This window comes from Rhinolophus sinicus, chromosome 14 (genome assembly GCF_057876585.1).
Source record: "Rhinolophus sinicus isolate RSI-liver-muscle chromosome 14, RSI-T2T, whole genome shotgun sequence".
Taxonomy (NCBI): Eukaryota; Metazoa; Chordata; class Mammalia; order Chiroptera; family Rhinolophidae; genus Rhinolophus; species Rhinolophus sinicus.
In genome coordinates this window covers 146,623,194-146,649,343 of record NC_142514.1, presented here as the reverse complement: position 1 = coordinate 146,649,343, position 26,150 = coordinate 146,623,194, and the positions used below count along the sequence as shown (strand labels likewise).

General features: G+C 40.7%; 1 protein-coding gene across 1 annotated transcript in view; it reads right to left on the bottom strand.

Annotated features, from left to right (window-relative positions):
• Positions 1–317: 317 nt before the first annotated feature.
• SWAP70 (switching B cell complex subunit SWAP70) overlaps positions 318–26,150 on the bottom strand; it is a 68,872-nt gene continuing 43,039 nt past the window's right edge. Inside the window, exons 4-12 of the mRNA XM_019728955.3 lie at positions 22,787–23,014; positions 19,981–20,127; positions 18,727–18,835; positions 16,209–16,390; positions 10,384–10,491; positions 8,743–8,909; positions 2,710–2,908; positions 1,675–1,771; positions 318–1,337 (exon numbers count right to left, since the gene is read on the bottom strand). Coding sequence (XP_019584514.1) covers positions 1,231–1,337; positions 1,675–1,771; positions 2,710–2,908; positions 8,743–8,909; positions 10,384–10,491; positions 16,209–16,390; positions 18,727–18,835; positions 19,981–20,127; positions 22,787–23,014 — 1,344 coding nt within the window. The 3' untranslated portion in view covers positions 318–1,230. The remainder of the gene's footprint in view (positions 1,338–1,674; positions 1,772–2,709; positions 2,909–8,742; positions 8,910–10,383; positions 10,492–16,208; positions 16,391–18,726; positions 18,836–19,980; positions 20,128–22,786; positions 23,015–26,150) is intronic.

Below are 26,150 nucleotides of genomic sequence, written 5' to 3'. Positions count from 1 at the left end.
GGTATTATTTTAATGTAAGACCAGGTCTTATATTATATAATATATTATATATATATAATATATTATATATATATAATATATTATATATATATATATATATATATATTATATATATATAATATATTATATAAGACCTGGTATAATATATAATATAATATAATATAGTATAAGACTGGGTCTTATACTATAATATAATATAAGACTGGGTAATATAATATAATATAATAATATAATACTGGGTCATATATTAATTTTTGCTCCAAAAGACGCATTAGAGCTAATAGTCCAGCCAGGTCTTATTTTTGGGGAAACATGGTAGTATAAAAATATCATTCCAATGGGATTTACTTAGTTCATCTCTGTGCTTTGATTCATAAGTACAGCACGTCTTCAAATAACCATTTCATTCAACGTAGTTTTGTTATAATGTTGATGAGACGCCATAGGAACTTAACTCTTGTTTATATGAATTTGCCTATGGGAAACATTGCTTTTGCGCTATATGTCACTTCGCTTAAAGTCGCAGAACCTATCGATGATGTTAAGTGAGGACTTACTATATCTATCTTAGCCAAAGCATTGTTTAAAAGGATTTCTTCCTCCTAGATAGTGACACTGAAGCCAGAATGTAAATCAGTAACACTGCATTAAATAGAAACTGTCTGTACAACGCATATATGGGCTATAACCACTTAGTCGGAGCCAGGTCCACGGGCAGCTAGTGACTTCTCTATCAGAGCAGCAACAGCTGAAGGCATCCCACGGGAACTGGCACATGAGGGCAAGCAGACTGGCCCATCTAGTTTAGAAACAGGTACTTGGAGAAGGAAACACGTGGCCACAGCAAGTGACTGACCCGTCCTCAGAGGTTCTGATTATCCAGTGAACTTGAGCACCAAACCCCGCTCCCCTCCAAACAATGAGGACGACAGCGCCAACTGCACTGTTTGTACGTGGCCTTGTTCCAACAAGAATCTGAGAGCTAAAAAGGAATTTTCAGAAGCTGAAGTTTTCAAAGAAAGAGTCTATTAAGAGCTTGACAATGCTGACTTTTTTTTTCTTTTCTGGTAAGCCCTTATTTGCAGGAAGACAAATCAGGCTTCCTTGGTATATTGACCCAATAGGAGTATTGAAGGAAGAAGAGTTAGAAGCCGCAAAGCCAGTCCCTGTTGTCTTTAGCATAAAGCTTTCCAGCGACACTCGGAATCTACAGAACTGATGTGACTGCTGTCACTCTGTGGTCTTTTTTCCTTTCCAGGTCTTCTCTCTCTCTTCAAGTTCTGCCTGGGTGAAAGCTGCAGGGCCCCAGTTAGTGATCAGGTGAGGGTTTTTTGAACCTAAAAGACAAACGTGCTTTAAATGTAGGAAGTATGTGTTCTTCAAGGAGCATTATCATTTTTCCACAGACAAAAGAGTAGCTCTCCTACTTCATCTCTTCTCTGAGGAACACCCATAAATGTCATAACCAGCCAGAACCACCAGAAGATGTACACAATGGGGATTACCTGGGCCTTCTTATCTGGTAGAGGCTAAATCAGTGAAGAGAAATTTACCCTAAACAGCGTGGGTTTCTGTATATTTGGGCTGAAGAAGTTTCTTTGCACAATTCAAATACATAAATAAAACAGAAAAATAAATTGAATAAACAAATGATAACCTCAAAGAATGTGTTACCTGGTTCTATCAGCCGAATCAGTCCTTCGTGATGGGCCACTTTGTCCTTCCAGCTCTTGGTCTTATTAGTTGCCATCTCTAACTTCTTTTTAACTCCCTGGAACAAAAGGAGATTTGGGATTATGCAAACACTGGTTGCCTAAGAGCCACATAACAAAGATTGGACACTTACTATATGCTTGCGGATTATCTCATTAAACCCTCACAACTACTCTAAGAAGCAAGAAACTATTGTCACTCCCATTTTATAGACGCGGAAACTAGGATTCAGAGTGGTTAAGTAACCTGCCTGAGGTCACACACAGGACCTAATCCACACTAACTATAGATGAATATAAAATCCTGTGTGCTAGTTACGGCTTACTGCCTCTCAGCTCCAAGTTCATTGTCCCGCTTCTGACATTTAATTCTCCCACACCAGCTGGCACAATGTAAGCTGTCAGTAGAGGGTGCTGAAGGGACAGTGGAGGAGGAAGGGGCTTTGCTTCCAAGTTCACTGTGCTCCTGTGGTACGCGGGACACCTATGGTGTTCACCCCACTGAGTTTCAGTGGCACCTGCCTGTGGGCAGCTTCCCAGGGAGCTCTGCTGGCACAGCACCCAGGAGAGCTTATCTGCCATCCAGCGGGCCAAGCCTGTGCCCTCCGCACAGAGGTCTGGCTCACAGGGCTGGGCTTAAGGGGACCCTCTTCCAGATGTTCCTTCCTGGGTGCTCTGCCTCAGTCCTAGAGGCACTAGCTGCGTCCTGCATCTGCCATTCCTGTGTTCTCAGAGTTTTCTTCACCTCTTCATAATTATTCCTGTTATATTTAATACTTGTTTATATTAAACTTCCCTTGTTTGAGTTATTGTGTGGTTTCTGTCTCCTGACTGGACTCTGACTGATACGTCTCATCACCTATACAAACGTCTTCCTTCTTACTTACAGTGAAGCAAAACTTTTACTATGGCTTCCCATAGCTATGCAAATGTTCTCTTATTAAAAAATGTTTGCTCTTTAACATTCAAACACACACATTTGCAGGGATGCGCTTACCTCATACTGCTCAAGCGCCTGTCTCCGTTCTAACTCCAGCTGCTCCAGCTGTTCCATGGCTTCCTGCAGCGCCTGTTCCTTCATAACTCGCTGATTCTCCAACTCCTGCTTCTCTGCCTCAGTTGTCTGCATGGCCTGCTGCTGCTCCACGTGCCACTTCTCCAGTTCAGCCCTCTTGGAAGACTCTTCCTCCAACAACCTGCAATGTGGACAGCTCAGGATCAAATGAGCCGGGTCACCACACATGACCCAGCACTTGATGGGGGCGCATTAGAGCAGGGAAGAATATTTGAGGTCATCTAATCTGCGTCTCATTTTACAAGGAGGCAACCAGTTGCCAGAGAGGCCCAGGTTCACAAAACTGGCAAGGTGACCCATGTGTCCTGCTCCAAACTCTGTTTCACCCTTTCTGAAAAATAATAACATTTAAGGAGGGCTTAATGTGCCACGAACTGGGTCAAGAACTAAGTGTATTTTCTCAATTAATCCTCACAATACACTTAAGTATTATTATTCACATTTTAGAGACAGAGAAAGTGAGGCACAAAGGTTAAGTGACCTGTACCAAGTCTTTCACCTGGTAGGGGGTAAGGCCAAGTTTTGAAATTTGCCTGGTTGTTACAACATTCAAATAGTTTTCATCTAGTAAAAACCTATTATCAAGGAAAACGCTGACAAACTAATGCATATCAGGGAAGAAGGAACTAACAAAAAGTAGAATAATAATAGATACCATTTACTGAACATGCCAGGCATTCTACCTGCATTATTGCTAACCCCACAATAATTCTGGAAAGTATTATTATCCCTCAGTTACAGATGAAGCAATCAAAAATCAAACAGTTTAAAAGTATGTTGCACAAGTAGCAGTGGATTTTGAACCAGGTCTGTGTGACTCCAAAATGTTACCTTTCAATATCAGGCTACCTATCTGAGAACAGCCAGCTATGCAGATATTTAAATAAACAAACTAACATACAGCCCAAACCTGTATCCAAAGTGTGGACAATGTGGTTAGATGCCAGCCCAGGACAGGACTCATCTCTAGTGGCTTGACCATCAGTATTATGGCAACACGCTACGTGGCAGGCCAGTTACTACCGTGTTTCCCCGAAAATAAGACCTAGCCGGACCATCAGCTCTAATGCGTCTTTTGGAGCAAAAATTAATATAAGACCCAGTCTTAATTTACTGTAATATAAGACCGGATATAATATAGTGTAGTATAATATAATATATAATATACTACCGGGTCTTATATCAATTTTTGCTCCAAAAGACGCATTAGAGCTGATAGTCTGGGTAGGTCTTATTTTCGGGGAAACACGGTATTACCTAAGAGCATCCGCTCTTCTAAAACCAACAACAAAGGAAGTAAATTAACAGACTGTGTGCCCCTTATCTGACCACCAACTCCTCCAGCCCCAAACCCCACCCACACCACTGTAAGAATTCCCTCTACAACAGCCTGCGAGACGATTGTACAACTCTGCTCAAATTCTCTGTCAGTGTCACAGATCGGGTCAGTCTATTTATGGGCAGCCTCAATCTTTAGAGAGTTCTTCCTCAATTAACACGTTGCATACGACGGGGTTTAAATCCCTCGTGAAGATTCTCGTGATCCGTAGGCAACGTGTTAAATGAGTTCTCCCATCCACTATCCCTAGTTCCACAAAGGACCGATCTGCGCCCTCCTCAGGTGTCTCTTGGAGTGTGAGGTCCACACCTGAATACAACACTGCAAATGTAGTCTGACCAGTGCAGCATCTATTATGTACCTTCTATGTACTTTTCTAGGCACGGGGAGTATGACAGTGAACAAGACTGGAAGGGCCGGCCCCTGTTTCTTCACCCTAGTGGTGAAAGAATAGAGGGGGGATGGACATTTGCAGGTATTTAGGCTGCCCAGCATCTGAACCCCGTTCATGAATCTAGGGAATCTGTCACAGTAGGCATCTCGATGGGAAGTATGGCCCATCTCCCACTATACAAGCCATAGGCCAGACACCTGCCCCCTGCCTGGTGGCAGCCAGGGCCTGGTGAAGGCTTCAGCTGGGCTTGGCTAAGCAGGTGTCCCTCCCGGAACATTGACTCTGAAGCAACTGACACAAAGAAGCAAAGACCGTGGAGAATGTATCTTGCTAGTGACAGCAATATCCACTGTCGAGTGACGGCAGGAGTGACCACCCACTGGCATCAGTGCATCCCAACTGGACTCTTCCCTTGGCCTGGTTTGGGCTGAGTCTCCCTTGGTTCCTGCCTGTGTCCCAGGCCTGGCCACCTCCCTTTCTGTGGAACTGGTAAACTACTCAGGAATCTTCCACAAAATTATTTTATTACTTTAGCTAACTCAGGTTGGCTTCTGTGGTTTGTAAACAAGCCCGACCAAAGATTTTAACCTCTCTGTGCCTCAGTTTCCTTGTTTACAAAAAAGAAATAGGAACTACACTCACCGTCAAAAGTTTGCTGATGAGTTAAATGTGACAATGTGTGTAAGGTACTTAGAATAGTGCCCATCACGTAGAAAATGCTCACTAAATAGTAGTTCTTATTATTACAGAGGGAATAATGCCTCATTTGTTATGGGTCCTTTGCATTCACTAATGCTGCCTGAGAGTATATGAGGTTTTGGCAATCATACGACAAGGAAGTAAAACCCCGAATCTTTTTAAATGAATTGCTATTTAGCCAGGTTTCCTGGCTCCTGTACTTGTTCTGTTGATATTTTAAACTATCGTCTTAGTATAAAAACAATCATTCCAGCCTGTCAATATCTTTTACAAATGCTTATTTTGATATTCTTCACATTATCTTCCTCATCTGCAAATAAAGAAACAGAAACCAACACACTCTGAGTGCCTACCAAATGCCAGACCGTACCCTAAGAACTTTGCATGCATTATCTTATTTAATCTTTACAACAACCCCACGAGGTTGGCAGTTACCCTTATTTTACAGATAAGGCACTGAAGGCTGAAAGCAGTGAAATAACTTTTCTAAAATTACACAGCTAGAAATTACCAGATCTGAGACTCAAACCAGACCTCACTCCAGAGCTCAGTTCCTAACTGCTTTCAAATAAATGAAAGGTATTATCACGTGATCATAAAAGAGAGCCTATTCTTTCACGTGGCCCCAGTGAATAAAACTTGGATCCATTTATTCATTCAAAAACTATCCCTCGGGCGTTTACCATGTGCCAGTGGCACACAGACACGACTAAGGTATGCTCCTAGGCCTTACAGATCCAAAAACTTAGTGGGTGGCAGTTATAATGGGGCAGAATGTGGCTTTGCCTCAAGAGCTTTCCAGGAACTGAGTTGTCCAAATGTTAAATGAACAGTTTTCTTCTGAGCTCCTATTCAGAAGAGATTGGACAACCTTTAGGATTACATATCACAACATATCACAACAAACTTCAATTTTAATGAAAAAAAAAATTACAAGACCCCGATGGCTCAAATCAAAGTTCGTGTATTTAAACAATTTACTATTAAAAAGTATCTCTGGGGAAACTTAAGACACTGACAGAGAAAAGACCATCTATGGCAAGGGCAAGATGCCAGATATTCCAAGAATGACTCGCTAATGCTGAAAGAACAGGATTAACCCTTGTCATACACCCTGGGCCTAAGATTATGTTTCATTTCATTAGTGCCAGGCTTAAATGTTTCTATCCCAACTCCATGACGACTTCCTATGATTTTCTACCCAGAAAGGTCTCCTCTGAGGAGTGGAAACAAGAAGAAAGCCCCCTTTGCCAATCTGACAAAATGTCTCTCGAAACGAGGCCCACCTTGTGGGACTTCCGGAAAGAGAAGGACTTGCCTCACTTAAAAATGACCACCAGAAGGGGGCAGTTTGTCCATTTCAAGTTCCAAAAACAAAGTTGAAAGAAAAATAATTTAGAATAGTAAAATAATTGTATTCATAAAGTGGCCTTTGCACACCAAGAAAAAGTTAACTTTTGTACAGTAATTTCAGTTTATTGGAGCAGATCTGTATATAATAGTTATATTTGCATTCAAAACTTTGAAACCATTTTGCTATGTACTTAAACCAGAGTGCACCAAATAATTAGCCTGAGCTTTTCAAATAACAGTACCTGGCTCCTAGCCACAGATACTTTGAGTCAGTAAATGTGAGACAGGCCCGACATGTATTTTGTGAAAGCTTTACAGGTGATTCTGATATTTACCACTGGTTAAAAACAACAAGTTTTATTATCCAAAATTGTCTCTTATTCAAAACATCATTCATTCTACAAACACAAAATAACTAATACTGTAATAAATTTCTAGAGTTATCTAATTCACTTTGTGGTATAATCTCTGCTGTGGCATAATCAACCTCTCTCAAAACTGTCGAGAGTTAATACATGCACCATTGCTCACCTATGCTCTGCACAGGGGCAATCTATAAATTCCCAACATATCGCAAATTATAAATGTTAGGTCTCTGAATGTTAGAGACCTTGACTTAAAGTTAGGTCGCTGAATGTTAGGTCTCAGAGACCTTGATTTACAGACAGAGCCATGTCTGCAAGAAAACAATAAAATGTCTGTTGGCCTGCACTTTGCGATAAACTAAGCACCTTGAGCTAAACTTGCGATAACAGAAAAAGCCACAAAGCAGCTACTGGCTTACAGGCAGTCAACGTTTTCTATTCAAACAATGCTCCCCTGTCAGAACAGCCCCTATAAAACCCTCCTCACCCCCTCCTTCGGGGCTGCAAGTCTCCTTTAGACATGCAGCCCAGACTGTAGCTGTCTTTGCTCAGCCCAATAGACTTATCTCTCTTACAATAAATTCTTAATTTGCCTGACCATGTGCATTCCTTTACCACCGAACTATCAATAAAGAGGATCAAAAAAACATCTCATGTCCCTTAGAATGCCTCTCTGGAAGTCACATGGGACTCCAACCTTCCCAGGTAGAATCCTGTGCTATCATCACTGCCAAGGACAACTGGCTGACAGTCCCAAGGATCTGGATACCATCGCAGTACAGTGAACAAATACAGTGGGACCTATAAATGCCAGGCAATATGCTAAGCATTTAAGTTTCTATTTGGAAGATAATTTTTCCTTAACAGAATCAAAATTTTAAAGGCTATTTATTTTTGAAGTCATTTTGGCGAAGTACACAGCAAAGACCTCCTTTTTTTTCTCTCTTCCTCCCTAAAGACTAAATGAACATCTTTGGCTGCTCCACATGTGGCATGGCAGCCATGGAAAACCTGCCCCAGCTCATCTCACAATTGCTCCCAAAACAGGGCGTCATAGCTCAAAGCCTAAGGTGTATCTGCACCAACCAGCTGCTGCTGCTGAGGTAAATATTTTCAGTGTTGCAGCCCAGACATCTTGAAGAAAGTAAATGGGAGAGCAAGTTAGAAACTGGATGAGGATAGCTCAAATTTCCTTTTGGGGTCTTCATTCTACTTTGCCCTCCCTGCTGCTACAAAAGCCAAAAATTTAGAATTTTCACCCAGAACATGACTATCATAAACAGTATACTGGCTTTAAAAGGTATAAGAGGGGGAAAAATCTAAGTTTTAAGAACTTCTAAAACTAAGATTTCAAATAATAATTATTTAAGGAATGTCTCCAATCTTGAATGACCCAAAGGAAACTGCTTATTTCCTCCTTATCCCCCCAAAGTGGCTGCAACTCTACCCTGAAGCAGTCCCCTGTCCCCAAACCTAGGGTCCTCTCTGGTCTGGAACATGTGGAAGAAGTCAGGTTCTCACCAGAGCTGATCCTGGGCCCACGGACATTCTAGAATACGACGAAGGGCACCCAAGCAAATATACCCAGAGGACTGCTCTAAAATAGATATAAGGCCGTCTTTAGCCCCAGAAGCAAGGTTCTTCCAGTGCCCCAGATTGAGAATACACAACACAGCCAGCCAACCCGCTGGGGTCTCCCCAATCTGGCAGAGACACTCCCCCTCTCCTCCAGAGTGTCAGTAATTCCTAGAAACTATTAGCCCAAGCAAAGTACATAAAGCACAGTGTACAAACTGGTCTGGCACCTGGCCTGAAGCTTCCGCACGGTCTCTTCGTCCTGCCGGGCCTGCTTCTCATCCTCAAGCGCCTCCTGCAGCTTTACGTACATGTCTTCCAGCTCCCGTACTCGCTGCAAGTACTGTTCCAGTTCTGAGGACTTTTGGGCAACCTGTTCTTCCATCTGCTGTCTGATCTGATGGTACAAAAAGCTCATGATTAAGCGCAGGCTGACGTCACCCGCAAGGAAGGCCTCCCTCTCCACCACCATCCTGAGAGGTCGCCATAGCCCACAGGGTGGCAGACCTGTCCCTCGGACCTTGGATGGAAGGTGGAGGCAGCGAGGGCACCACACCCAATACCAACACCAAGATCATATCCAAAGAGTCCAGGGACAAACAATAACAAACAATAAGCCCAGTGCCGTGGTATATCTCCATTCCTTCCACTCCACACTTTAAGACTCAAGTCAAGAGAAAAAAAATGTTTCCCTGTATAATTTCTCTCTCTTTTCTGTCTTAAAGACACAAGCTCTTTACCAACAGAGCCTTCTGTAAAAGGAATGACCCCTCTCCTGGTCAGAACCACCAAAGGGAAAAGAAAACCCTGACCTGCAACGACGCCTCCTGCACGGACCCGTCTGCCGAGCACCCCTCCATTCTCCCTCCCTAGGGCACTTCCTCCTAACAACTTTATGGTTTCTCTCTTCTGAACTAAAGATTCTGAATCTCTGCCTTCAGAATCATAAGACAGGGGCATCCTAAATGTAATAGCACACATAGTAACATATATGCCTGCATTTTATAAAATATTTTCAACGGCATTAGCTTACTTCATCCTCGTAACAGTTGTGGGAGGTCATATGCTGATCCCCTTAATTTAAAGGAAAACTAATGCTCAGTAAGAAGGAGCAGAGAGGCAACAAACCCAGACCTTCTGTCTGTGCGTGTAGCATTCTTTTACATCACGTCTGCCTTCCTCTGTGCTTTTCTCAATACACAAACATGTCCATTTCAACTCAAAACAACAGAGAGTTACTGAAGGTGACGTGATGAGCATCTGTGTAATAGGCAGCGGGCTCAGCACAACTCCATGGGAGAAAACCTGTGCTCCAGGAACCAGCGAACCACGTGAACCTTGGCTCTCGTGGGGATGGGGGCCTCTAAGATGAATCAGAGCTGCCCAGAACAGCAGACCAGATTCATGCGTTCTCATGATTTCAGAAACCCCCACTTTGCTCATTATAGAGGAGAAATGTCATGGAACCTATGCTTACTTTTTCCATAGTTATTTATTTTCCAAGCCAGAACCCTTGGAAAATACACCAGGATGGCAGGGACTGTCCCGGGCAAACCAGGACATATAGTCGCCCTAACCACAGTACGTATCACCCAATTCCATAAATTTCTACTTTGGGGTCTTCAAAGCAAGGTTTATGTCTTTTACCTTTACATCCTTGGCATGGTGCCAAGCACATAGAAGGGGCTCCATAAACCAACAATGGATGAATGAATGAATATATAACTTCTCCCAATAGCCTGCTGCCAAGTCAGTGGCAGAGTCAAGCTGACAAGATGGCCTCACTCCTGTCTCTACACCTCCACCCCTCCCCCGACCGGGATGGCTCTGTGAGCTTATGCAGCCTCATTCCCCAGCCGTGTGGTACTCACAAGCTTCTCTCGCTCCAGCTCTGTGCTGAACCTGGCCTGTAGTTCCACTTGCGTCTGAAGTCGTTTCTTTTCTTCTTCTGCTGCCCGAGATGCTGCTTCTTCCAGTTTCTACCCAATCAAAAACCCATCCACAGAAAAGCAGGAAATGTTACAGTGAAAGTGGAGACAGAAATGGTCACACTTAAACATATGCAAGAATTCAAACATTGTTCATGTTCAATAAATACAGAATAAAAACTTTCAGATCTGCTGGAAAGCCATTCCAACAAATAAGTCTGAACATTTTGCAATTAAATCATTGAGTTAAATTCACTTGCAAACGCATTCATGAGGTTCGAGATCTATTTCTTGAGTTCTTCCTGTACAGCTTTGTCACCTCACACATTCTTCCTTAAAACTTTTACCAGAGCTCGACTTCCAGAAGGGTGGCATGAGGAACTCCAGGGACCCTCTCCCCAGTAAAATAACAATTAAAAACAAACAAATGAAAACTCTGCAAGTCTCTGGGAATTATTCTAAGGGCATACAGCAAAAGAACGTTTTTCCAAGAAAATCAGCTAAATCTCAGGAATAACAGTGAGTCTATGGCAGCGGCTCCCTTCCCCCATGCTGTCAGCGAGAAGGAAGCTCCCCCCGAGCAATGGAACTAACAACGCAGTGCTGCCTCTCGCCTCAGCTCCCAGCTCAGGGCGGCAGCATCTCCCCAGGACGGCCAGGCAACAGTATTTCTCAGCCTCCCCAGCTCCGTGCTGCAGAAACCCTATTCCAGGCAAGAGTGGCTGTGAGGTCTGGGGCTCTCTTCCTCCAGCCAGCTCCACTCAAAGGATGGAAGTCCTACTTCAGGTATGATGGGCTGAGAATCCTGGGCACGATCACCTCTGTCCCAACTCACCTGTAGGGCAGAGGTTCCACACCGGGAGCAGCAAGCTGAGACCAGAGGCTATGACCTCCACCTAGTGACAGGTTCATAAAGCAGGGGTGTCACTCAACAAGACGCAGACCACTGTCTGCCCCCAGCTCCAGACACTGGCAGAGGTTTGCCCAGAGAAAAAGGCAGGCTCGGAAGCTCTCCCCAAGAGAACTGACTTTATTTAAAACACAGTGTGAGGAGTTCAAGCCTAAAGATGCTCTTGCAAACAATGGCGATTTTAGTGGTAAGGAATAAGAGGCTCCCAGCTCCGCGAGACCAGCAACCACAGGCCAGCTGGAAGTTTGACACAGAGAGCCTGGGTAAGACAGCCAAGAAGAGCCCTCACCAGTAGGAACCAGTCTTAAAGACTACCTGTGGGCCTGAATTTAAATAATATCAGACTGTGGGGCACTGTAGGACCCAGGGTATTGCTGAAAACAACAGAGCAACCACTGGAGATTAGTGAGCTCTAACAGAGAGGGCTGTGACACCAACAGAGGCAGAGTGACAGAGACTTTCAAAGAGAGCCCTGCTAATATCAGGTCATGCCAGGGCACTGTGTGTGTGCCTGAGGCTGTTCCTCTGAAGAGCACAGAGGCTTTACACAGTGAAGAAAACAGACCTCACGGAAATAGTCCAGCCACTAGTCCAGCCACACTACTAAACAAATAAACCAGCAAACAGTTGGGGGAGGGGAGGAAGCTGTATTCAGAGTGCTACAATATGTTCTCTAAAATGTCCAGTTTTCAACAAAAAATTATGAAAATCTCTTTCAGCAAAGAAAGAGGAAAGTGTGACTCATACACAGGGAGCAGAAAGTAGGCAATAGAAACTGCCTTTGAAAGGGCCCAGATGGTGGATTTAGCAAAGACTTCACAGAAGTTATATGTTCAAAGAACTAAAGAAAAGCACGTTTAAGGAAGTAATAGAAGGTATGATGATATCCCATCAAATACAGAATACCAATAAAAAGATAGAAATTATAAAAAGAACCAAATGGAAATTCTGGAGCTGAAAAGTACAATAACTGAAATGAAAAATTCACTAGAAGGAAACTCCAGTAAGATTGATTGCTGACTTCTCATCAGAAACACGTGACTAGTTCTGGTCAAAATACTGTAAACAGAAGTGAAGTGTGACATTTCTGGGCTGAAGTACTTAATAGCCAAACCCTAGAACACTTTGAACTCTGATACAGTGAATAGCAAGATTTGAGATGCTGGCTGTTTCATCAGCCTAGATTTCATGATTATAGATAGATATAGATATAGATATAGATATAGATATAGATATAGATATAGATATTCCCTGATCCAGCAAGCCCACTTCTGAGAATTTTTTCTACAGATACATTAGAACATGTGTAGGAACACAGGTATAAAATAATCCCCTGCAGTATTGTCTACTAAAACAAAAGATTAAAACCCAAATGTTCATCTACCAAGGCCTGGTTAAATAAGTAATGATACAGCCATTTAACAGAACATTATATAGCCATAAACAAGAATGAAAAAGCTCTCTTTATACTGAAATGCAAAGATCTCAAATATATATATAAGTTGAAAAAAACTAGTTGCAGAACCATGAGATCGAGTATGTACATATTGTGTTTAAAGAGTGGGAAAATAAGAGTGCATATGCATATGTTCTTATATATACATTTAATAAATCTAGAAGGATATATAAGAAATAAAAAATAGTGGTCATTTTAGGCAAGAGGTGGGAACTGGGCAGAGGGAAGAAAGACGTGGGAGGAAATCTTTTCACTGAATCCCTTTTTGTATTTTAAAATTTTGGACCATATGATTGTATTACCTATTCAAATGATTACATTTTTAAAATAAAGAAAAATAGAATTAAAAATTGTTTGTGGAGGATGGATGAATAGACAGAGCACAGAGGATTTTTAGGACAGTGAAAATACTCTAAATGACACTTTAGCGGTAGATATATGCCATTATACATTTGTGCAAACCCACAGAATGTACAAGAAGAGTGAATCCAAATGTAAACTGTGACTTAGGGAGATCACGAGTGTCAGTGTGGACTAACCAACTGTAACAAAGGCACCGCTCTGGTGGGGACTTGACAATGGGGGAGGCTCTGCATGTGTAGCGACAGGAGGCACATGGGAAATCTCTGTACCTTCCTCTTAATGTTATTGTGAACCTAAAACTGCTCTAAAAAAATCTAAGTTGATGATTTCCTGAACCGATGGGTTCTCAAGGGTGCCCAAGACCTAGTGGGAGATGAAGGACAGTTTGGGGAGAAGCGGAGGTGGTTGGTGGAGGAAGAAGCGAATGCCCAGGCTGAAGCGCAAAAGAAGAAAGATGAGGCAGAGGTCCGAGTAAATCGCTAGCTTGTGCACCAGTGGAAGCCACAGGAGCAGAAATGAGGAAAGCCAGAGGCCAGGGATACTGGAACAAATTGTTGGACTGCATGCCTAACATCTAGGACTTCTCAATGGATCTAGAACATACACTGCCATCTGCTCCCCGCTACCACCTTTTGAGAAACCCACTTTACTCGTACAGAACAGTCCTTTGCTCCGGACCTGTGACATTCTGGACAAGTTCCGTTCTCAGTTGTGGCTGAATGTAATGCGTATAATAAATCATCTGCTGTCTTAGCTGAAGAAAAAAAAAATCTAAGTCTTTTCTCAAAAAAAGTTATTTGGTAAACCTTTTAAAGAAATCTATTAATTTATTTAAAAATACCATGATTTCTCATTCCTTCTTCTGAATTAACTAAGCAGTCTCGAATCTTAACAAAACTCACAAATATGTAACCTAATTCCAGGTGATTGAAATATTCACCTAAGCAGTATTTTTCTAAAAATGCTTCCATGAAAAATTGGAGAATTTTATGTCTTGATAAGAAAAAGACAATTAAAGATTAAGGGACCTGTAGTAATTGTCTAACACTTATCCATCAAACCTCAAATCAGTTGCTTAAATAATTCTATAAAACTAGGCAGTGGGGAAGCTGCCTCAGGGGCCTAGCCTCGGGCATACATTCACATAACACAAAGCAGGGCACCTACATGCTCCCAGAAGCCTGAGTTTAAAAGAGTCCGAAAGGACGTGCGATAGATGCATCTCAAATGCACGAAGCTAAGTGGAAGAATCCAGTCTTGAAAACCTACCTAACTGTATGATTCCATTTATATGACAATTTCGAAAAGGCAAAAATATGGGAACAGAACGCAGATCGGTGGTTCCCAGGGGTTGGTGTGAGGGTTAGGGTCTGACTACAAGGAGCAGGATGAGGAGATTCTTTGAGGCACTGGAATTGTTCTGTATTATGTCTGTCGTGGTTACAAGAATCTGTGCATGTGTAAAAACTCATAAAACTACACAAAAACCGGGGCAGCTGGATGGCTCAGTTGGTTAGAGTGCAAACTCTCAACAACAAGGTTGCTGGTTCAATTCCCACATGGGATGGTGGGCTGCACCCCTGCAATTAAGATTGAAAACAGTGACTGGACTTGAAGCTGAGCTGCGCTCTCCACAACTAGATTGAAGGACAAGACTTGGAGCTGATGGGCCCTGGAGAAACACACTGTTCCCAATATTCCCCCAATAAAAAAAATTCTTTTAAAAATCAATTTAAAAAAAACTATACAAAACCCACAAATTTTACTGTTTTTAAATTTTTAAAAATTAAACAGAAGAAAGAAAGGACACAGGAGCTTCTATCTTAATTTAGGTAGTGGTTTCAGGAATATTCACTTCATAATTATTTGTATACACATATTTTATATTCTCCTCTGTATGCATATTTCATAATGTTTTTTAATTATAAAGGGACACCAAGCCCAGATGCCCACCGCACTCCCATAACACCCATTTCTGCAGTGTGCTAAGGGGATGGAGGAAGCAGCAATCGCGTACTGCCGGTGCTCATCCGAGCCCGTGAAGGGAGTCTTGAAAGAAAACGTATTGCAGCAGAAAGAGGCAGGACGCGGGAGTGATTCAGAAGGAAGAGAAGTGAAGCCTAAGGGGCTGCTTTTAGAAAGTGGGTGCGCTGGATAGCAACAACTGTTTCTAAGATTGTATGCTCCCATGGTTCTTAAAATTATAAAAGTATAACACAGTTTTGGAGTCTACTCGGAGGAAGTCAGCATAGAGTGCAGCATTTCCATGGTTTGCAAAGGGAGAACCGCATCACGAATGTGGGGCTTTGTACTATGAACAATCTCCATACCCCAGGACAAAGGTGCTGCAGAGAACGACACAAAAGGTCTTTGAGCTCGTGGTTAACAGGAGCTCACTGATGATTCAAGGCAGACAGGCTCATCCCGGAGGTGTCCCAAAGACCATGCCCACACACTGGGGACTCACTGCCACCCCCGGAACCACTGTATTATATAACTGAGGAACAGGGTTCCCCAGTAAACATTAACTATCCTGTACAGCCCATGGCACTTGACCCCCTACCCCTGAGACGAAAGGAGAGTTTGGGTAGACTGTATCTTTGACTGCAAACAGTAAGTAAAACCCACAGTCCTATACTTGGGTCTTGCAAGGTACTCATGAGTGAAGATGGGAGCTAACGGGGGGAAAAATAAAGAAGCAACAGACCCTGCCCAGGTCACCAAAAGGGACCTTGACATCCATAGGAGAATAAACTTTCTCATCTTTCTCAGACAAAATTCAACTGTGCCCATTCTTACAAATACGCTTTTCTGGTCAATGAAATGTCCTTTCTGCTCTGACACCCTTCTATCAGGGCTAGGAAAACTACGGTGTCTCATTCAGTGGTCTAGATACACTTCCTGAGAACACAGTTCACCAAAAACAATCCCCCTAAAATTGCAGTAACCTGGTCTTGGTAAAATCAAAACTCCAAAGTAAGGCAGCTGTGGCTCCTGCAATGAAATGAGAGCCGCCCCCAGCCAGGCGCCCACTCCCACCTTCCTCACGGTCTCCAGCTCCCGCTGCTTGTTTTCATTGGCAGCCTGCAGCTCCTTCATCTGCCTCTCCAGCTCGTCCTGCTCAGCCAGCAGCTTCTTCCGGAGTTCTTTCCGACGCTGACGGGCTTCTTTGTGTGGCGGGGGGCTGCCCAACTTCAACAGATAGATAGTAGAATGAATGGCTGTAAAAGATGTAGAAGAAAAAACAGGAAATACACTTTATTCTTTGTAAGCCTAACATGCAAAAAGCACAGTGGGAAGAAAACCAGACAGAGACCCCGTGTAGATTCTGATTCTGTCACTGAGCTGCACTGTGACCCTGAGCAAGTTACACAAGCTCTTGCAGCATCACTTTCCTCATCTCTAAAATGAGAGACAGGATCTCGAAAGTCCCTTCTAGCTCCAAAATTCCACAACTGCACATCTGAGCTTAAACAGATACTTGACTCAGGAATACCAAACACACTGGAAGAATTTAAAACACTTTCAACTCTTCTCCATACTTCGCAGAAGGCCAAATAAGATTCAGACGTAGGAAGGGCTGAGATTCAAAGTCCTGGTATCTGATTTGCTACCTGCGTTGTTTAGTCTGTCCTTCATCTATGCCTCATGAAACCATCTCCCTCTACACCCCCTTCCTGAATGATAACAGTAACTACCATTTATTGAATACTTGCTATATATATACCTTTTATGTGCATTATCTAATTTTTATATGAAATTTGATTTCTTTCCTGATTGTTTCAATTATATAAATTGAATTTTTTGAATAGCTAATACTTTCATTGTTCAAATTCAAAAGCATGAAAGGACATGGAGGAAGTCTCCCTCCCACTCCTATCCCCAAGTACTGGGTTTCCCTTCCCCCTAGCAACTAATGCTAACAGTTTCTTATGCTTCTTTCCTGAGATATTTTAAGTATTTACAAATAAACATGTATATACGCCTTCCACCTTCTTTTGACCCAAATAGTGGAATAACACACTCTTCCGAACCTCGCTTTTTTCACTTAATTTATCTTGGAGAGCTTTCCGTATCAGTATACAAAACACTATACATAAAATATTGCACAGTACTCCATTGTGTAACTGTACCATAATTTATTCAACTATTTCCCAATTAATGGACATTTAAGTTGCTTGCAATCTATCACAAACATTGCTGCAAGGATAAGCCATTTTAAAATGTGCAAGTATATCTTCATTATCTAATTCTTATTATCCCCATTTCACACAAGAGGAAAGCAGCTACAGAATTCATGACTCAACCCAAGTGACTCAGGAAAGAGGATTCAAACCTAGCTGCACTTGCCTCAAACTCTTAAACCGCATCAAAAATGATCACAATTTTCAATATAATATATTTTTACCTGAAACCGAGGGTCCCTATAACTTTGATTAAATTTAGTTTTAAATCCCAGCTCTGGAAAGCATATCCCTCTCTCTCTATACACCCCTCAGAGAGCTACCCTTTCCCCCATAATCAGCAACCCCTGAGGCAGCAGCAGACAGTAGCCAAATCTGACTCATGGTCACAGGTCTGGACCTCTGGCAGGTTAAAGATAACATCTTGACCTGAGTTATGTTTCAGCTCCTGAGCCCTAAGGTGGAATGACCCCCTGGCTACTTTCCCATGAAACCAGACAGAGGGAAGCTGGAAAAGACCTCAGAGCTGTCCTCAAGACCTAAAGAAATGTTTATTACCTTTACCTCACTCCCAACCAATCAGCTCCCAGCCGGACCCAAAACTCCTAACCCACAGTGTCTTGTGATTTTGCCCCATATAATCTGCAACCTACACACCATCAGGTAGTCGGGTTTTTAGCATTAGCTTCCTGCCTCCATATTGGCCAATTCAATATTAAACTATTTTTCTTTCTATACTGCAAACTCCTGCTCATGCATTTCTTTGGGCCAGTGCATGCAGGCAGACGGATTCAAAAAACAGAAAATTCAGGTCCGGGTAACATATCTATGTCCAAAAATATCACATTCAGAATCCCCTTTCATGATTTAAAAATACAAAATCTCATATATAGTGTCTCATTCTTTACTAATTTTGGAAAAATACTTCAGTTTAAATGTTATTAAATCAAGTTTGTGTTCTTAAGGTGTGTGTTTGAACCTAGTGATTTCTTGTGGAAATAACAGATCTTGAAAATTATTCAAAAGCTACTATTACATTATTCCTCTTCTGTTTTACATATTACTCAACACTCACGGGGGCCACTTTAAAAGTCTTCAGAGTTGTTAAAAGGGGAAATTCCATACTCTTTAAATAGTAAGAGCAAAAAACTCAAAATGTCCAGTTTACAATTTTCCCACAAGTTCACATGCAAATGAAATTGATGAAAAATTTGGGAACTCCTCTTAACTGTTTTTTTTTTAAGCTACTATGTTACACACAGAAATAACCATAGACAATGAGGAAACAACCCCTTAGTATCTCTAATGAAATTCAAAAACAGAAAAGTGACAGCTCTCAAGTTATGTCGTAATAAATAACAAAATTACCATACCCTGAATCCACTCCTGTTTCTTCTTCTTATCTGAAGCACTGATTTCAAAGGTCTTATCAAAACATTTTATGAGAAAAAGGCATTTCTTTCCATCTTTGTCAGGCAAAGACTAAAGCAGAAAGGAAAATTAGTTCTTTAAAATTTCATTTTTAAGTATTTAAATTCAATTCCATCTTAACTATGTATACAAATCTGGCTGAAATTCAACGTCAGTGAAAAATATAGATCTGTAAGTGCCTATTACTGATTTACTGATGCTGTCCCCTAGGAGACATCACTACGGGAACCACGCGTCCTGATTAGCATACCACATCTGGACTGGGAGAACCACCAACACCTGATCGGGATGCCATGCGTTGGGCTTCACTGAGCAGTGACTCTTGTACTTGAGCACATCCCTTACAGGAACCCTGGAAGGTACACCTATGGAATTGTTCCAATAGCTGACTCTGTGATAAGCCTGGGGAGGCCTGGGTGATTCCACACCCGCTTGCTGTAGCTCTCCTCTCCTTACACCTGGGATGCTGCTGCTCCAAGTTACGGTTCCTGTCCTACATCCTTAGAAGGAGGCTGGTATGGCCTATCATAACCTTGAGAGTCTCCATGTTTAGTTGATTCTAAGAAGACCCCTTAAGTGGGCATTGCACACCCTAAGACATTAATATATCTGTACCACTTCATCCATCAAAATACATTATTGTTTACGAGTGAGATCTTAGGTATTTTAAATATTCTTCAACAAATACAGACATGGTAGTAGTTCAGATATAAATTAACAACTCAAAAAATTATGTTCTTGAGGACTTCACTTCTTTACAGAATTAGCAGTTGTAAATAAAGTGTCCTGAAAGTCACCCAAAATATTCAAAGGTCACATCTTCATCAGTTTTATTTATTGCACTCCAAATGGTCCAGATTTTCTGATACAATCATGATTTCAAACACAGTCTTCCTGAAATTTTTTTTGCTTTATTTTGTGTTTTATGACTCCATTTTATTTAATAAATGATTCCTTAAATGTACAAGTAAATGGGATTTAATCCCTATACTTTGCTCCTGAGTATAAGACAGGAAATAAATTCACATTAGATAAAAATTTTGTCAGGTATCTTTAATATTTAGTTCAGAAACTATGGCGATTTTATGACTATATTATTTTAGAAATGTAAATTTTAAGATTATGTTAAGGCTCTCAAGTCTAGAAGAAGGAAGATAAACTACTTGAGCAGCAGAGGGCAGCACCAGAAAACTTACCTCTACACAGCAGTTTTCATCCAACAGAATGTCTCCTTTCTTGTCTTTCAGATCCTCACTCACATAATAAGAAATTATGTTGGGTTTTAGTACAAACCAGCGTTCAGTCCAGTTTTTCCGTCTATGGCCTTTTTTCATCATGTAACCCTATGAGACATCAAATCTGATATAAATGCCTGTCCTTTTATTCACAAGAACTAATATCTCTCTTCCCTGATATTCTTGCCTACTCCATTACCTCACTGATATATGGTCGTGAATACATAAATATCAGTGGTTCTTGTCCTTTGTGGATCATGAACCCTTTGAGGATCTATGAAAGCCAGGGACACTATATCCAGTCAAATTCATGCAAGCATACGCAAACAAAAGTCTACACAGAATTTTAGACACTCAGAGACAACCCCTCCCCTCACTGCAAAGCTATATGGATAGTAAACTTTAAAATCCCGAATGTTAATAGCATTGTGTGTTTTTTAAATTCCTTTCCTTTTAGGGATACCTATGGAAATATTTATAGATAAAATGAAATGTCTGAGATTTGTTTCAAGTAATACAGGAGCAGCAAAAGTAGGTAGGGCAGGAGTCACCACATGTTGGTGGTTACTGGAATTGGGTGATGGATATATGGAAGTTCATTATACTATTCAGTCTATTCCGTTTAAATCACACACACACAAACACACACACACACATACACACACACACACACGCCCCTACCCCTAACAGTGATTCTTAGTAAATTAAAACCTCAATCAATGAAAATGCTAAAAGGTATCAACATGGCCAAGTGTATCTTCTCAACCAATCTCCTCTGACACCAACCTACCTTTCTACCTGACCTCACACTATTCTGGACGATGAATTCTGTTCCACATGAGCAGAAAAAGAACTGGACCAATAGTTAGGATGCTGGCTTCTAACTGTAGCTTCTACGCTCATACATACTAATCCTATACTTCCTTCCCACATATCAGCCTCAAAGATGTATAATTCAAATTTTTACTTCAGCAAAATTACACATTATTATAGGCCAAAGCCCTTCAGGGTTGTTCGAGAACAGCTGAAATTTAAATATTAAATATTAAAAGGTGCTGACAGTCCATGGTAGACTATTCATAACATTAAAGATATGATATGGGGCCGGCCCGGTGGCTCAGGCAGTTAGAGCTCCATGCTCCTAACTCCAAAGGCTGCCGGTTCGATTCCCACATGGGCCAGTGGGCTCTCAACCACAAGGTTGCCAGTTCAATTCCTGGAGTCCCACAAGGGATGGTGGGCAGCGCCCCCTGCAACTAAGATTGAACACGGCACCTTGAGCTGAGCTGCCTCCCGGACGGCTCAGTTGGGTTGGAGGGCGTTCTCTCAAACACAAAGGTTGCCAGTTCGATTCCGCGACTCCCACAAGGGATGGTGTGCAGCGCCCTCTACAACTAGCAACGGCAACTGGACCTGGAGCTGAGCTGCGCCCTCCACAACTAAGACTGAAAGAACAACTTGAAGCTGAACAGCACCCTCCACAACTAAGATTGAAAGGACAACAACTTGACTTGGAAAAAAGGCCTGAAAGTACACACTGTTCCCCAATAAAGTCCTGTTCCCCTTCGCCCCCCGCCCCCAAAAAAAGATATGATATTAGCTTGGGGGTAAGTATCATTTGATTATTATAGTAAGTTTTAATCATATTACTTGTTCAGTTTCCTAATCCTTAGACATTTAAACAAATGCTATCTCATACTGAAATTCATCTATAGCCCTATATCCTGTCATCCTGGTAAGCCTAAAAGCCTAACTTTTTAACTTAGGTATGTATCTACATTATTTACACTAATATGGTCAATTTAAGAAATATTCTTTTACAGTTCCAATAGTGGATCTTTAAAGGATCATGATACTATCAGGGAAGAGGGTATGGATAAATTTGGACAAAGACCATGTCTCATACCTCTTTGTAACACCAAAAACCTTTACAAATTAAGTCTCATTTAATGTTTATTGATGGGCTCCATTAGGCAAAAAGAACAAAAACAACAATATCACCTACTAAGCAAAAAAAGGACCAAAGTAAGGAAATCCCAAATCAGTTATTCAATATAATAAAGTAAGAAATTTGAAAGGTCCACTAAATATATATATAAATTCAATTTAATAAGCATTAAGTTTCACATACGCATATCAGATGCTATGTAGGTGATGAGAAAACAAACATATCTAATAAGATAAATGCAACTTTGCTAAATAAAGGTATTTATTTAGCAAAATTTCCAAAATTAAGAATATTTTTCTGATTCTATAAAAATAATATAAAATCATATACACAGAAAGTCCAATAATAATAAAGGAATAAAAAATAAAACAAAATTTACAGGAATCCCACAATCTAAAGGCAATCACTGTAACATTTTGGTGAGTGTCTTCCAGCTCTACATGCACATATCACATTGCATGCAAGAGATTACAAGATACCTACTGTTCAACAACCTGTTTTTTCTCTGAACAAGATGCCATGGGGATCTTACATATCAGTAAGTATGAATGTACACATGACATGAAAGCACTTTTAAAATACTTTTGGAAATGTGATCATTTAAACAGTTCTTTCAAAATGTAACTTCCCAATGCTTAACCGTACTTCAGAGATACAAAATGAAAGCTTACTATAAGACTGGGAAAATAAGAAACTTTATTCCTGTTCTAAATCAGTGTAAAAGTCTAAGTGACTTACAGTCATCTTTGTGATGAAAATTTATTTTTTCCATGTCAAATTCTAAAAGTGAGAAGAAATACAGTGTTAAGGGACTCTTACCTGCTTCAACACATCTAATATAAGCTCGTTGAAGACTTCATTAATTGCCATAGAAACCGTCTGCCGATCCATGCCTTTGCTAAACTGTCCATTTCCAATAAGCTCAATCAGCTCCCACACAGAAAGGCCATCTTTACCGTCATCAAAATTGATTTTATAATGTTCAAATTGTTCTTGCTGCCAACCTCCTCCCATAGCTTCTGTCAGTTTCTTAAGCAGGTATTCAATCTACAGAAAGAATTTAAAAATTATTGTTTCCTGGTAAAACAAATAACTTTTTAACTTAGGTATGTATCTACATTATTTACACTAATATGGTCAATTTAAGAAATATTCTTTTACAGTTCCAAGAATGGATCTTTAAAGGATCATGATACTATCAGGGAAGAAGGTATGGATAAATGTTACTGGTTCTATATTAACCTAGAAAAAGTAAAGGAATAAAAAGCCGATAGCCTCTTATAGTTGTATACAGAACTATAGCAAACTGCACACATCCACTGCCATACTCTAATTAATGTGATCTGATTACTCCCTCTTGGATAAATATTTCAATAGAGCAGAATATTAATCTTACTGAACTAATATGCAAGCACTAAATTAAATAAGCATCTCAAAGTATGTACAAGTTACTCCCCAATTTACAAATTTTCCACGTAAGCCAATTATTTTAAATCCATGCTGCTTCCTCCCATGAGAAAACACTGACAATGTTGCGAACAATGGTTGAATTCCTGGCCTGGGCTGGAAGAGCTTATTAAGTCCTGAAACATATACCTTTGTGCAAAAAATCCTGTTGTTAAAATCATAGCAGTTAAACAAAACAGTGAGGCAGTAATACTAATGTAATGAGAAATTGATTATCTCTTATCTTCTGAAAAGCCTGGGTATCCTACAATGCTCTCAAACTCAACATGTCCAAGCAAGCCACCTCTACCTTCCAAGTGGCTTGCCTTCCTATTACTGATTTCAGTTGGGAGCAACACCATTTACCACGGCAGGATCCTTGTTTTCTACTCCCTTACATCAAATCAGTGCCAAAATCCTACTGTTTTTACCTCCCTAGATCAGTCTTTTTCAAACTTAGTTAGGACCCAATATGAAATCACCTTAGTGGATAGTAACCAGCATTTTCTTTAATGGAATGAAAGATATTTGATTTCACTCATAATAAAGACAAATACTGTTTTGCATCAAGTTTTGCTTTGTATGTGCTGGGTCATGAAATAAAATGTTCATCTTCCTATATAGGTTGCAGTCAAAAGAGAATAAACAACGGTGCTCAAGACAGTTCTCAAATCTGTCTCCTCCTACCATGTTTCCCCGAAAATAAGACCTAGCCGGACAATCAGCTCTAATGCGTGTTTTGGAGCAAGAATTAATATAAGGCCCGGTCTTATTTTACTATAAGACTGGGTCTTATATAACATAACATAGTATAATATAATATAATGCCAGGTCTTATATTAATTTTTGCTCCAGAAGACACATTAGAGCTGATGGTCCGGCTAGGTCTTATTTTCGAGGCAACACGATATTCTGTCTGCCTTTGCTCAGGCCTCCCGGTTGGTACCCTAGCCTCCAGCATTGCCCCCTGTATCAATATTCTGCCAGAGAGATTTTTCCAAATCAAAACCTAAGCCTGTGACCTCCCCTCTTTTCCAGGGATTCTGGCCTGGATCCCTGTCACTTCAAAAATAAAGGCCACTCTCCTGGCCTTTATCTCCTGGACATCCCTGGGTGACCAGCCCCCTGCCCACTGTCTCTACGTGTCCTCCGCTATGCCCGCGGCAGACTACACTCCACCAACACTAGCAACAGCAGCGATCAGGGGTCTCAAGCTTGTTCTGTAAAGGAATAGAAAGTAAATATTTCAGGCTTTGTGTATCTCTGTTATATACTCTTTTTTGTTTGGGTTTTTTTGGGTTTTTTTAACAACCTTTAAAAACATAAAAACTATTCTTAGCACATAGACAATACAAAAAGAGACTGTGGGCTGGATTCAGCCAGCGAGTCAGAGTTTGCCAACACTTGTCATAGATTATAAGTAGTTTACCCACTTAACACACGTTTTATGCTTCTATGCCTCCCCCCATGCTGTCCTCCTTTACCCATTTCCCTGCCTGGCTAACTGGTATTTGTTCAACATCCTACATCATCTAGGATATTCCCATTCCAAGTGAGAACAGCAGCACTTGGAAGCCTGGGAGAAGTGAAGTATCTCAGATACCACCAAAGACCCCCAAATCAGAATCTGCCTTTAAACAAGAACCCCAGGAACTTCCATATGCACATTAAAGTCTGCGAAGCCCAGCTCTAGCAAAACTGCTCTGACCAACCCTAACTCAGGTCAGATGTTCTATGTCCCTGCGCTTAACATACTGTATCAAAATTATCTCTGTCATTTGCTTTCGCACCATTTTCTGAATTCCTTATAGGAGGGACCATGTCCCTCTTATCTTTGAATCTCCAGAACTCAACATGCTACATAGAATATATTAGAGCTCAATTAATGTTTACTAAACTGAAATAAAAAGTAAGCTAAGCCCGATTTTCTCATCTATGAAATGAGCAAAGTGACACTCATCACTTATAACTACTATGGGGATAAAAATGAAACAAATATAGAACATTTTGCACAATGTCTGGCACAGTAGGTACTCCATCGATATAACTTCCCATCTGCACTGAAATGGTATTCAACTATTTTAAATTACATTTAAGAAAGCATTTAGGAAATAACAAAAAGTGAAGAAGAATGCAAAATTAAATTTACATATGATTTCCACTTCATAAAGATTATGTAAATATTTTGATAAATACTAGAGGAAAACATAGAAACAGTAAGTCTAATTGTTACAGATAGGATTGTGAATTATTTTTTCTTTCTCTTCTTTACACTTCTATTATCTTGGTTATAATATTGTTTGTGAAATAACATTTTAACAGAAAAAGAATGCAAAATATAGGAAAAACATGTTTGCAAAGAAAAGTATATTCACAAAACATTACAAGGTCAAAAAATACCAAGAGTTCTACTGATTTAATTTGATGAGATAGTGTAAAATTCTCTAGTATCTAGATTATCTAATCTCCTAAATCTAGCATATACTGTGTTTCCCCGAAAATAAGCCCAGCATGATTTTTCAGGATGACATCCTCTGAACATAAGCCCTGATGCGTCTTTTGGAACAAAATTTAATATAAGACCTGGTCTTATTTTCAGGGAAACATGGTAGTAGGTGGTTAAGAAATGTTTACTTGTTGGAGAAAAACACACTTAGGTCTTTCCTTTCTCTTGTTGGAGATATATCATCTACTGTGAAGCTTATCAGATATTTTCTTGGCTCTTAAATAGAAATAA